We start from the raw sequence: 13,776 nt of genomic DNA on the forward strand, positions 1-13,776 counted from the left end.
TTCATTTCATTCAGTAATTAGTAAGGCGTGTTGCAATGCTGATGCATAACACATGTTTGCCTGAACACGTAAAAGAAAATGTCCTAGAGTTCTGTGAGACTGCTTCTTGCGGTATTGATGAGAAAATGTGTATCTCTTCATGACTGGGACAGATACGGTTTAGGAGGAGTTGGCCACAGAGTGAGGTGGAACCAAGTCACATGATGGCAGCGCCCCCTCAGGAAAGATAGTGATTGCAGGAGCTTTGAAAGGGGGTGGTTATTTAACTGGACATCTGAGATGAACTTTAAAAACATTCGCTTGGGCTGGGACTTTAAACCTGAGCCAGCAGAGGTGCTGAACATTAGCTACTCACCTTGCAAAGAAGCAACATCTCATACTACAAGCAAACATGAATGGGGAAACCAGCAAAATAAAAGGAGGCCACACTTATGTAAGTAGGGGTACCAAATGAATTGCTGGTGTGTCAGATATAAGGAATGAAACTAATATTAAGCCTGCAATGGGGTTGGTTATCTTTATGTTCACATTTTCATATTCACAACAACCTTCCAATAGAAAAACTTCCTTTTTTTTTTTGCACAGGATTGCACAGTATTAGCACATACACATTGATGTTTTTTTTCTGTTTAATGTCTTTAAAGCAATGCATTGATGAGATTGGTTATAGCACATGCCAGCCATTTTATTGATAGCAGATGTGTATATGGTCAGAGTTAAGAGATTAGATAGAAAATTCTTAAAACTTTCATCTGCTGTTATACTACAGCTCCCAGCACCCTTTACAGATAGTAGTCCATCAATTCCTAGGGTCTGGAGGGGTGGAAGATGAACCTTGGATATCTCTGATATAATATCATAAATCTAGACATCACGTCTTCTTTGTGATCTAAGCAAATAGCTCTTGCTGTCTTCTTCCTGTTTGCCTTGAATACATTGGCTGATAAATCTATTACTTAAGTGTGCCCATCTGTTAGGTACATTCATATACTGTGTGTATATTAGCTGTAGATATAGATTATTGTCAGTTTCTATCTTACAGCACATAATTATAGCACGTGATCAACTTATGGTACTGTGTAAAACAGAAAAAGGATCACTGATAGAAAAATGACATGTTTACATAGTACAAACTAACCATGCTGCTAATAAGCTGAGCATATGATTCCTTTATAATTAAGAAGAAGATTTATTGGAGACCAAAATGGGGAATCTAGAAGGGTTCCCAGGAGTTCAATGTATTTTACCGTTCATCAAGACTGTTAGAAATATTTTACTAACAGACAATAAAGTTTTTACAAAATTGATATATATATATCAAATCAGAATGTGATATATAGAATGTGATCAACTGCTTTAAGGAATCAATTGCTATTCTGTGCCCAGCGTGTGGGAAGAAAGGATTAAGACAATTTATTCTTCTTAATTCCATTACTTCATATAAAAATATGTTTTTCTATAAACACTTGAAATAAACTTGTTATATTTTTAAGTGTTCATAAAGTTTTACAAAGTGGTAATCGTATTAGTTTTTACTTAAAGGCCAAATTTGGGTCAATATTTTTACTATAAATAAATGGATTGGGTATATTGGCTCAGAGCTGGTATTTACCTCTGCTAGGAGGGAAACATTTATTATTAAATTACTTCATGGTAAAGTAATTTGCAGTATGCATTTAATAGTAGTTATAGTTTATGCAATGGTTTCCCTAAACATAATTTGGTTTTATACTCAAACCACAAATACTTTCCTAAATTGGCGCTGATTGATCTTTAGATTTTGCAGGAGAAATGCAAGTTAATTATTAAAACCAGATCGGGTCAAGGTTGTGTAACCTCTGCATCTACTACAGTTTAATCCCTTTGATGTGTGTCTGCTGACAACAACCACTTTGATGTGTGTTTGTGTGACCTATGGTAGAACAACTAGGAGACACCAGTGTTAAATTCTTAGGCTTCTAGTAGTTCTGAGTTATAGCTACTAGTGGACTAATACAGGGCATTAGTATGGGTTATCATAAAATAATAATGTTAAGGCAAACCATATATTTATTTTCTAGAAGTTTAGTATTTCTCCTTAATGTTCTTTTGGCAGCAGTAGATTTTAATTGCAACTGCATGTGATTGTTTTGCTAGGGCTGCTACGGAAGGATGTTCTGACCTTCAGTGAGCAACTTAAGGCTGTAATACACATAAGATCCAGTTGTTTGGTGAGGTCACCAAACAAGCGGATCTTTAAACAATATTCTCACCTAAGGTAGGCGATATCAGGCTTTAATCCAATTGTTGGCCCTAGAGCCAAACTATTGTATTACAACATGGGGAATAGGAGCCATCAGAGTGAGGACTGCATCAACTAGCCAATGTGTTACTAATGTTCATCTCCTTGGACTATAATAATGCTTTATTAGAGGGGGAAAGAAGTGGGAGATACACCCTACTAATAAGGTTGTATCTTGCCTTCACTTTGAAATCTTTCTTCTGGTTGGAAAATGCAATAACTCAAAAACAAGTTCATACAGATTATAGCATATTGATTATAAATTCTTGTTATTATTTTCAGTCGGTAAATGGCATAGAAAACACCAAGGACAACAGAATTTCTTTGATTTTTTCTCTCAAAGAAGAAGTTGGAGCTTTAGCCAAAGTCCTGCGCATATTTGAGGTATGAATGGGATTTCAATTACCGTAAGTGCAGTTTTACATCACAAGCTGCTTGCTGACGTACAATGCTGACTAACTGGTATACCTCTGTCAGGGTCATATGGTGGTACTTGGTATATGCTGTCCCTCTGCCCCTGGAAGTTGTGTAAAACAAAAGCCATATGGTTCTGTGTTTTATTCATACATAACCACATACCTGCACCGATCATCACCACCTACCCAGGGTAATTTCCACACATCCCAAAAAATGAGCTACTATGCACAGGTGTGGGGATTAGGGTCCTTTGAGTTTTCAACCATTCCCTATTGTAATGTTGATAATTTATGGTGGGATTTCTTTGTTTCATTAGGTTCTGATATTCAAAGCATGGTAGTCATATTTTCAGTTTTTCGTTTGCTATACATTTTTGAGTTTTTTTATTTTTTATTTCAAAGGACTATCAAAGCCAAAGTGAGAAAGACAGACATCATCCTGTCCCTATATATGTTTTTGACTCTAGACGTGGTTTCTGGGCACACTTATTTTCATGTTAAATAAGCCTGCAATAGTCTTTACAAAAGTGCTATTTCAGCTTCCATGGGTACTGATATGGCCACCAGTTCCAATAAGATATTCAATAGGTTTATATGTATGTAACAGAATGATCCTTCTGGAGTATAACCTCTAAAATAAAGTGGACTATTAACTATATCATCAGTCCACTTTATATTGCCAAAGGTGTTATATAAACTCTAGGAAGTGCCATGACACATTTCTTTTAAAGATTACCATAATTTGATATTATTTTTATTTAGTTATTTGGAAAGTGCCATACAGATTTACATACAAAGCAATCAATAACTCATATAAAAAGTAAAGAGGACCTTGCCCAAAAGAGTGGTACCTTGGGCTCTGAGAGAATATCTAATATTGCATATATTCTACAGACTACACCTTTTGCCTTTTATTATTAACTATTATACCGGGTGAAATGTGCAACATAGACCATATGAGTAATTTTTATATGATGGGGCAGAGGTACACCATGTTTTTTTCACTTTGTATGTACCCTTCCTTTTCATTAATGCCCACTGGCATGAATACAGTGGGCTGGACTGGGCAAGGCATGTCACATTATAGTCCTTAAATCTGGGTATATTCTAATGGGTTTTGCCATCTCTGCTATAATTGCTGTATTTGATTCCAGGACACTGAACTGCCACCAAAATAAGAGAGTTATTAGGTTATAAAACATTTACTGTATAAGCTAAAGCAGTTGTTGCATGTAAAACAAATCCAGTTCCTCAATTCATCCCAGAAGCAAAACAACATGTGAAAGTTTGATGCATTTTTACAACATTTTCTTTCTGTCCTTGGTTCCTTTTGTAATTATTGCAGCTAAATTCACTAGAGAAACAAGTTACTCATCAAAGTTTATATGTTTAACCACACAATGACGTTTACTGCAATGTACACATATTTTACCCCCAGTTTTGCCTTGGCTCCAATACCTGACTTGTAATTATTAGTGAAAGTGCACATACAAACGCGTACTAGCTAAAGATTAACAACTTTCCTCTGAAGCCCATGGAAGGTAGATACAAACTCTGCAGCATGTGTGAATATAGGATAATACAGAGTACGTCCCTCCAAACCTGCCAACCACATGCCATCATTCAGGTTATTATTCAAATACCTGTGGCATTTATTAAAAGGGCTCATTTACTATAGGAGTTCAAAGTGCTAAAAAAAAGAACCATCCTTAAACCCATCATGCAACAATTGTTCCTGGAATTCCAGCACAATTTCACCAGCAACATTTTGAACTGGATGGCAGGGTGTTCATGTACATTATACATTTGAGCTGCCATACAGAAAATCCAGATGTCATGCCTAGGAACTCCAAGAGATAATAGCCAGCAGATTGACAGTATATGGCTCCTCTAAGAGTTGTTATTATTATTATTATTGTTATTATTAACATGTATTTTTAGAGTGCCAACATATTTAGTGCTTTAAAATAAATGTGTTTAAACAAAGAACATACAGAATTACATACATGGAACATACAGAATTACATACATGGAACATACAGAATTACATACATAGAACATACAGAATTACATACATAGAACATACAGAATTACATACATAGAACATACAGAATTACATACATAGAACATACATTAGTGGGGTACTTCTCTAAGATACAAATGGCGTCTCTATTGGACATAGTGTGCATGTGTAAAAAATATGTTACAGGGCAACCCTTTTGAAATAAAAATTAATAAAGTGGTATAAAGGTGACACCTTTGGAGTTACAGGAGCAAACTGATCACTAATTCAGATCAGTATAGACTGCTAACTTTCAGGATATTTTTCAAAAATGTTCAAAAAGAGAATTTTTCAACTGATATGCATCAAAGTGCAAGCACAACTGCATTCAGATTGGCACATCGACTGCAGTTGTATCTGGTGGAACTCCCCCTAGCTTCTTTACCTCTTGTATGGTTTCTACTTTTACAAATGGGTTAAAATACAACTAGGAAGATTCTATAGTCTTTTGGGGGTATTTCCAGGGCTATTAGAGAGAAATTGCAGAATGTCAGCCAAAAACTCAAATCTGCTTATCTATTCAACATTTCTATGTGAAATCCCCTGCCCTGACAGAGAGCCAACGCTTATGCACTCTATACTGATGTAGATTGCTGCTGCAGCTCAACTAAATGAGTAGTTTCTATGCAAAACACTTCAACTCAAATTAGGGAAGTGTTAGTGTAATAATGTGGTTGCACATTAACAAACACAGAAAATAATCTGTTGTTGAGTTGTTTTAAGGGCATATTAATGAATATTTTGTTTCACCTGTTGAACATTTCCAGTTTGTTACACTTTGTTCAGAAGCTACTTCCCATCTTGATAATAAATTTCAGATGGTCTTGAACTCCACCCAGGGCTTAAGCAATATATACAGGGGTGGTGCAGCAAATTCCTATGAATAACAGAGAGTTCATGCCTGTCAGCCAGACGTGGGTTTCATCATACCTCCCAACTGTCCCTTTTTCGGAGGGACAGTCCCTCTTTTGACAGCTCAACCTGCAGTCCCTCATTTGTACTGGAAAGTCCCTCTTTTCTCTGCACTGAACATCCAGAAAAAGAAACAAAGTTTCTCACTTAATTGGCTTTTATCAGAGAGTCCAGCACAGCTAACAGGTGCAAATAAAATGCTTTGTAACAATTTTGAGACACAAAAACACAGTTTAGATAAGGAGAAATATTTTAAAACTTTCATAACCTGCCAAATTTTGTAAAACAAACATGGTAATTAGGGGGTGTGGCCTCAGAAAGGGGTGTGGCCAAAAAATTGCTGCGCTATGTGCGGAAAATTTTTTTTTATCCCTCTTTTTACTTCCAAAATGTTGGGAGGTATGGTTTCATCATGAACCTATAGGATTTTAGAATTAGCATCCACCCCTTTTGTCTGTGTTTCTGGTTTTCTTTAATTTCATTTCATTGAAAAGAGACAGAAAAAGCAAAATACTTTTGCCCACCCACAAGCTAACAAAACAATTCCTGGACGCTTGCCCCAAACAGACTGATACCAGAGGGTACGTCTTGTTGTGTAGATGTCACACGGAGAGAGAGTTAGCATATTATGAATATATATATATATATATATATATATATATATATATATATATATATATATATATATATATATATATATATATATATATATCCCCCATAATTGCAGCCACAAGGGGGACTTGTACCTGACACAGTTGCCTCTGATAAGTCAAAATGCAAGCAGAATGCATATTAAAGCCAGTTGCTCTGATAATGTCAGGATGACATCATTTCCAGAGACTGGCATCAAAATGACATCTGCATGTGATCTTTTATAAAGGCTCAGTTAGGCTTTTAATGATTTATACCAATACAATCATCCAATGCTAAATAATGTTAAATCATTTCAAGTGAAGGCTGATTATGCAGTACTGACTATGCAGTAATTATTGTTTATACACCTTTAATCCATGTTTCTAGCCTTAACTTCCCTGTGTGAATAGGTTCAACAGAACTCCTTTCTGCGTTTCCCACTGATTTGGCTGACTTGTGCTTGATGGCCCTGTTGCCACTAGATGGGGCAGGTGTATTTTAAATGAAAATAGTATGAAGTATTGTACAGGTGCGAAACACAATGAACACATTTATCTTTATCTAATTGCAGGAAAAAGATATCAGTTTGACTCACATAGAGTCCAGGCCTTCCCGTCTCAATAAAGACGAATACCAATTTTTTATTAACTTGGATGACAAGAGCACCCCTGCTTTGGATGACATTATTAGATGCCTAAGGCATGATATTGGAGCAACTGTACATGCACTTTCCAAAAACAAGAGGAAGGATGCTGGTGAGATGAAATTTGTCTTTAACATATTATTTATTATAAAAGTATAATAGAAGGGCTCAAGTTTTTAGCTAAATAATGTTTGGGGGCCAATATACCTTAATTTTTATTTATTTTTAATTTAAAAAAAAAGTATTAGCTAAATAATGTTTGGGGGCCACTACACATTCATTTTTTTTACATTTTATTGATGAATACGATAAAATCATAAATGGGAGTTTGGTCGAGATTGGTTTAATAAAGATATGAGATAAATTGGAGTTTTAGTAAATAACCTTTAACCATCAATTCAGTCAGTGCTGCAAGTATAACTAAATAACCAAACAATTTTACTGCAAGAATTGTTGTAGAAAGGAATTAGCACTTACTGTAACTATTTCTGTCACAGTACAATTAAGGGCATATTTATGAAAATGTGAAATTAGAGCTCACCACAGAGCTCGCACACCAGCCGCTTTTTATTTCTCACTTGCTATAAAGCCATCCAACCCCTTCCTAAAGCTATCTAATGTATCAGCCTGTACAACTGATTCAGGGAGAGAAATCCACATCTTCACAGCTCTCACTGTAAAAAACCCATTCTGAATATTTAGGTGGAACCTCCTTTCTTCTAATCGGAATGGGTGACCTTGTGTCAGCTGAAAGGACCTACTGGTAAATAAAGCATTAGAGAGATTATTATATGATCCTCTTATATATTTATACACAGTTATCCTATCCCCTCTTAAACACCTCTTCTCCATTGTGAACAAATTGGCCAGTCTTTCCTCATAGCTAAGATTTTTCCATACCTTTTACCAGCATAGTTGCCATTCTCTGGACCTTCTCTAATACAATAATGTCCTGTTTGAGTGATGGAGACCAAAACTGTACAGCATATTCTAGATGGGGCCTTTAGCAGTGCTCTGTACAGTGGAAGAATTATATCTGCATATTTATATTTTTAGGAACTTCAGTACTGCTTCCTCTGCCAATCTAATATACTTTGAATGCTATACAGTTGTAAGACATGCCTTTTCTTGGATAATGGGAAGTTGAAAAAAAAGTTCCAGGAATGTTGCAGTTAATATTCATCTCTTTATTGTATTTTTTCACTGCCCACCGTCAACAGGATTGAATTTCCAATATTAGTTCTCTAAATGTAACGAGATGCTGTGCATTTCTATGATTTCTAGTGACCCCATATGGATAAGCCGCCTGTCAGGGAGCATTCCCTACCTACCTCCTGTGGTGAGCATCCTCCGTTCATAATAGAAGTCACTGACAGGGCAGGTGGGCAGTACAGACAGATGTCTGCCCTTTAGAGAACTGTGACTAATAAGCCTTTTCCAGATTACAGAAAACTATGTTGTAATAACAGATCATTACAAGATATAGGGAATCATGCATAGCAATAGCAACATATTGTTTAAACCATATTCTTTAGTGAATTCAGCAACTTTATTCTATTGTCTTTCCTTTTTCTTGTCATTTTAACACACATTAAACATTGAGACTTTATAAATGAAATAAATCTGAAAAAAGAAAAGTTTGGCACACAAATCGGAAGTCTGCCCAGACATTTCAATTGCCAAAGGGTTCTGTCATTGTTCAATTTGCCCAATTTGTTCTGCCAGTACAGGCCAACAGCTGCTCTTTCACGGGTTGCCAGAACAAACTGATCAAGAGCCATTTATCCATTCAGTGGGTGATTGCCAATGTGACTATTTGTTTAATGAATACACCTGTCCAATCAGATTCTCCTCAATTCCAAGCAGGTATCAAAATCCATGGGCAGGTGTCAACCGATATTGGAAAAATGTCCCATTTTCCAACTGCCTGTCTGTGCCTAGCTTTAAACAACACAATTCATAATTTCAGAGAAAATGAGACCATAGCAGACTATGGCTACAGAGCAGTAACCATTTTAAAAAGGAAAACCATTTGTTTGCTTAAAATTTCATTCATATTTTATGCTACTGGTAAGTATTTATTAACCATATGATGTCTGCTTGTCATCTTTTAGCATTTGCACATGAGTATTGACTTCTGTCCCTAATCAAATCCATTTACTGCCTATAAACAACTACACCCAGGGGTGATCCAACAACACAAAATCTAAATTGGTGCAGCTCTAGTGATATTGCTGCCTAGAAGGAAAAACAGCCATTAGGAAAGGACTAGCGCTGCAAAGGACAAACTTTTAAAATGATTTCTGCTGCAGAAATGTTTAAATTAGGTATCATTTAAATATTTGCTTTTTTGGGAATAAATTCAATTTAAAAATCCCATATTTTTATGGGATGTCATACCACCTTGATATGGATCAGGACCAATCCAGTTTTCCCCCTGATTGTGAGATTGTACATTCATGAATACCAAGGGGCCTATTTACTAACTTTCAGATTTCTATTTTTTCTCTAAAAATTCATGTTTTTTTATTTCTACTAAACTCTAAAAATAAATAAGGGAGAAGGTAGGTAGCACCACCCATTGATGGAGATGTGAAACAAAATGGTGGTGTGCAAGGTCATAAATAATATATAGTGATAAGAAAAAAGAAAAAAGTATGACCCATATATTGCACCTTCCCACCCTGATTAGTTGAATTCCCAGAACAGAAAATAATAATAAAACGTAACTTTTATTAATCACATCTTAAAATTAATATGAGACAAATTGAGTATAAAGTGTATATTAAAACAAAGGTTAGGTGAGGAAGCTGTAATTGACTCAAGGTCGACAGCTACTAGACGGTATTTGGAAGTTGGAATAATGATGTGGGTTTTTCAAACACAGTGGCAGTAATTAGCCCACATCTATCCCAACCGTAATGAAGTGCTGGTGGCCCACTGTGTATATACGTTCGGGTGGGATGTAGGGTACAGTTTGATACAATAAATTGTGGCAAGTGGATCTAAGTCCTGTGCCACAGACCTTATTTAGGCAGTGTGTCCCTGCTTGGATACATTCGTATCCGAGTGTGGTTATATTGGAGCAGAGAGATTTAACATGCTCCAGCACGCACACCTTCCATAAGAATTGGTGCGTTGCTAAACGGGAGGCAGGAAAACCTGCCACATTAAATCTGCCTGTTGCTTCTTAATTAGGAAGGCTGACAGATCGACCAGCATGGGGCTATTGTCTATTTTTGCTCCGATCGGTATAGCAGTGAGCGTCAACGAGGGAGGAGCAGAACCCCGTGTTGTCTTAGCTGCCGACTTGCTACCGAAGCCCCCTTCCTTCACCAGTACCTTAAGACGTTAGTGTGCCGGTTAGTCCCGCACCGCCCTACAAGTGCTCTGAAACGCTGAACAAAGAAGTCCAGCTAACGGAGCGTTGCGCTGACGTATCTTAGCAACCCGAACCACCCTTCCACCCTTCCGTTTAGCACCAGTTTCCTTGTTCCCCCGTCCCTACCTAACAGTTTAAAAAGGAGAAATTGGTCAAAGCGCCTGACGCGCGTTTCGCTTGCTCAACTGCAAGCTTTGTCAAAGGCTATTTTTTGGCGCTGATAGGGTGCAGGTTTAAATAGAGAGACACGTGCCCCTCAGAGTTTGAATTGGCCAATCATGACACAGGGGGTGGGACTGTACATTACACAGTATATCCACCCCATGCTTCTAAGGGGAACTTGTAATTAGTGTCATTTGACATCAATAATTCTAATACATTGTAACCAGACAGTAACAAACTGGGGAATCTGGATGGTGAATTAGTAACATATATAGAAATGACTAGAAATATGTTACAAAAAGCAATCATCAAATACAATTGTAATCAGGGATTAAGTAATATAGGGATACAGACATAGCGACAGTATAGTGAGAAGTCAAATGAAAATATTCATGGTGATGCTTTCATTGAGACCCTGTGGGCTTAGAGTATTGATTAGGAAAATTAATTCACTTTCCTTGGAGAGAAGAGATGTCTCCAAGTCCCCTCCACGGATCCCAAGATTGATATTAAATAGACCAACCGCATGTAATCCCTTGCTCATGCTGTTATGTTTTTCCATGAAATGTCTGCTCACTGGTGGAAGTTTCTTATTAGTTTTTACCCAATCTGTGGCATTGTCAATGCTTGACACATGCTCAAGAATTCTTCTCTTAAAAGCTCGATTGGTTTTGCCTATGTACATTTTATTACATGGACAAATTAAAAGATAGATCACATTGGTCGTGTTGCATGAAAAATAATGTGTCACTTTGTATGGTTTACCAAATCTATCTGTGACCTCTGTTAAATTGTGTATATACTTGCATGCTTTGCATTTTCCACATGGGAATGAACCTGTTCTTACAGGTTTTGTCTTATGTTTGGAAAAATGACTTTTGACCAAACGATCCCGTAAATTTGGAGCTCTGCGGCTACATAATTGTGGACGAGAATCTATTGATGTGGCCAGAGTGGGATCAGTAAGTAATATATGCCAGTGTTTCGTCAGAATAGAATTAATCTCAGGCCATTGTCTGCAAAAAGTGCTGATAAATCTGGTGGGTTGCTCCAATGAATTATCAGATTTTTTTGTCTTATTCAGTAAGTCAATTCTTTGTGTATTAAGTGCCCTATAATAGGCTTTTTGGATTATGGAGTGAGAGTAACCTCTTGCTTTGAGTCTCTCTGTAAACTCTAAAAATTCAAGATTTATAAAGTGTAAAAAACACAAAAAACTCTAATACATAACTTCAGCAAGTAAAAGTAGTTAATGTCCTATAAAGGTCAATTGGAGCTGCAGTGGTCCTATTGGACCTTTTTTTTTGCCATTTAAAATTTTAGAGGTTGTCAATTGCTAGTAATCATCTAAAAAACTAAAAATTTGTTTCCCTATTTCTTAGTGCATCGTCCAATCTTTTTTTTGTTCGTACTTTTTAAATTTGGATCTTTTAATTAATTACTTACATGGCATTCATGGTTTCAGAGAACATGAGTTTATTTGTGGTTTCTGAATTCACAAACATGAGAATGTCAGTACTTAAGATGAGTGGAAGGATTGAACAAGTTCTGGAATCTGAGTTTCCATTTTCCAACAATGTAAATTGTTTCAAGAATGTGGAGCTTAAATTGTATTGTCTCTATGTTTATAAGAGGGAAAATGAAAGACTTCATGTGGCTTGGAAAATGACTTCTAGCCACATAAAACACCTATATAACGAATTATTTCCTAACTATTTCCCTTTCAAGGGAGCAATTTTTAAATTGAAACAGTCCTTCCGAAATTTTAAAGCAATTATGATGAAACATACCATCAGTCTTGAGAAGTTGTTTCTTACGTACAAAGAAGTCCAGTAGATGTGGTTATAGCTAATGAGGGACATCAAATCCAGTGAAACGTGAGTGGAGAACTTTTGGAGGCAAGACAACATCCTTTAGCTTCTAGTCCTCTATGCAGTGTCATAGTCAGATCCCTAAGCTTTAAGAAAAATTGTGATGATAAAAAGGAAACTGTATTTTTACTGAAAGAAATTGTTATTAAGCTGTCAAAAGTAATTGGTGATATATTGAAAGATGGCTCTATAAACAGTATGTGAATATACAGTATGAGTAAGAAAAATGTGAAACAGAGCAAAGTACAAAATCAGAGGCGTAAAGGAAATATTTGACATGACCCTGGCAGGCAAAAGAGGGAATTATCTACAATAGAAATCTAAGTATAGGACCTATTATACGAAATGCTGGGATTTTCTAAATAAGGGATCACCATGCCTTAAGTCTGCTAAAAATAACATAAACACTAAGAAAAACTCAACAGGACTTTTTCCACCAATATGGGTTCATCAAACTAGTCTTCATTTTTTCTTTTTTACAGTTTTTGAATTATTTGCCTTCTTCTTCTGGCACTTTCTAGCTTTCAAATGGGGATCATTACTCCCATCTATAAAACATACAAGCAGTAATTGTTAATATTTGGAAGGCAGAGTGCAAAGATAAAAAAACAGGCACAACCCGCCATATATTTGCACTTTACACCCTACATTCCAGCCTAGATGAAGTGCCACATGTCTTTGCACTCCATTTCGTGGGCACAAAGACCTGCGACAAACGACTTATAACTACAGCACTGCCAGCAATGGCAGTCACATTTTTTGCAAGCATTATTTGTGCAATATTTTGTGTTGAACAGCCTACAAAATTGTTAATCAGTCACATAAAACAAGACTACAGACATAAAATAAGCTATAGTATATACTGTGTCACTTGACTCTCAATCCTTCTTTAAAGCTAAATAGCAGGCTTATACTTGTGGCTCCATTTGCCTGAATTTAGCCCAAAGTCCATAAGTGGTTTAGACAGTTACGGCAGATCTCCCAACCCTCTACCAGTGCTTCACATGATATAGACATTCTGCCACACTGGAAGCTGAATAGCTGATGTTTAACTGAGCTGAAAATGTCTGTGATCAACAAATATCCTATTCAGCCTGAACTTCCTCCTGTCCTTGATTAATTTGATTATATGTAGGAAGACACATTAGTATGCTTGCTTCTAGTCAGACAACGGTCGAGCCTTCCGTGTTCTCTGCCGATCTATTGCCTGTGCTCCAGTGTTTATGTCATGGTAAATAACTACTGACTGCGGTCTAGCAAAACACCCAATTTATCACATTTAATTGGCATAAAGTTAAAAACCGTCAAGACAAAAATCTTAAAACTACCATTCTTATTAGAAAAGGCAGATCTCTGGAGACACTGATCTCTATTCTTAATCTGCCCATTCTATTTTAAAGAGACAGGATTCCCT

At 36.5% G+C, this 13,776-nt stretch overlaps 1 protein-coding gene across 1 annotated transcript in view; it reads left to right on the plus strand.

Annotated features, from left to right (window-relative positions):
• Window positions 1-256: 256 nt before the first annotated feature.
• pah.L (phenylalanine hydroxylase L homeolog) overlaps window positions 257-13,776 on the plus strand; it is a 28,637-nt gene continuing 15,117 nt past the window's right edge. Inside the window, exons 1-3 of the mRNA XM_018252335.2 lie at window positions 257-433; window positions 2,564-2,665; window positions 6,876-7,059. Of these exons, the coding sequence (XP_018107824.1) occupies window positions 392-433; window positions 2,564-2,665; window positions 6,876-7,059 (328 nt within the window). The 5' untranslated portion in view covers window positions 257-391. The remainder of the gene's footprint in view (window positions 434-2,563; window positions 2,666-6,875; window positions 7,060-13,776) is intronic.

This window comes from Xenopus laevis, chromosome 3L (assembly GCF_017654675.1).
Source record: "Xenopus laevis strain J_2021 chromosome 3L, Xenopus_laevis_v10.1, whole genome shotgun sequence".
NCBI lineage: Eukaryota > Metazoa > Chordata > Amphibia > Anura > Pipidae > Xenopus > Xenopus laevis.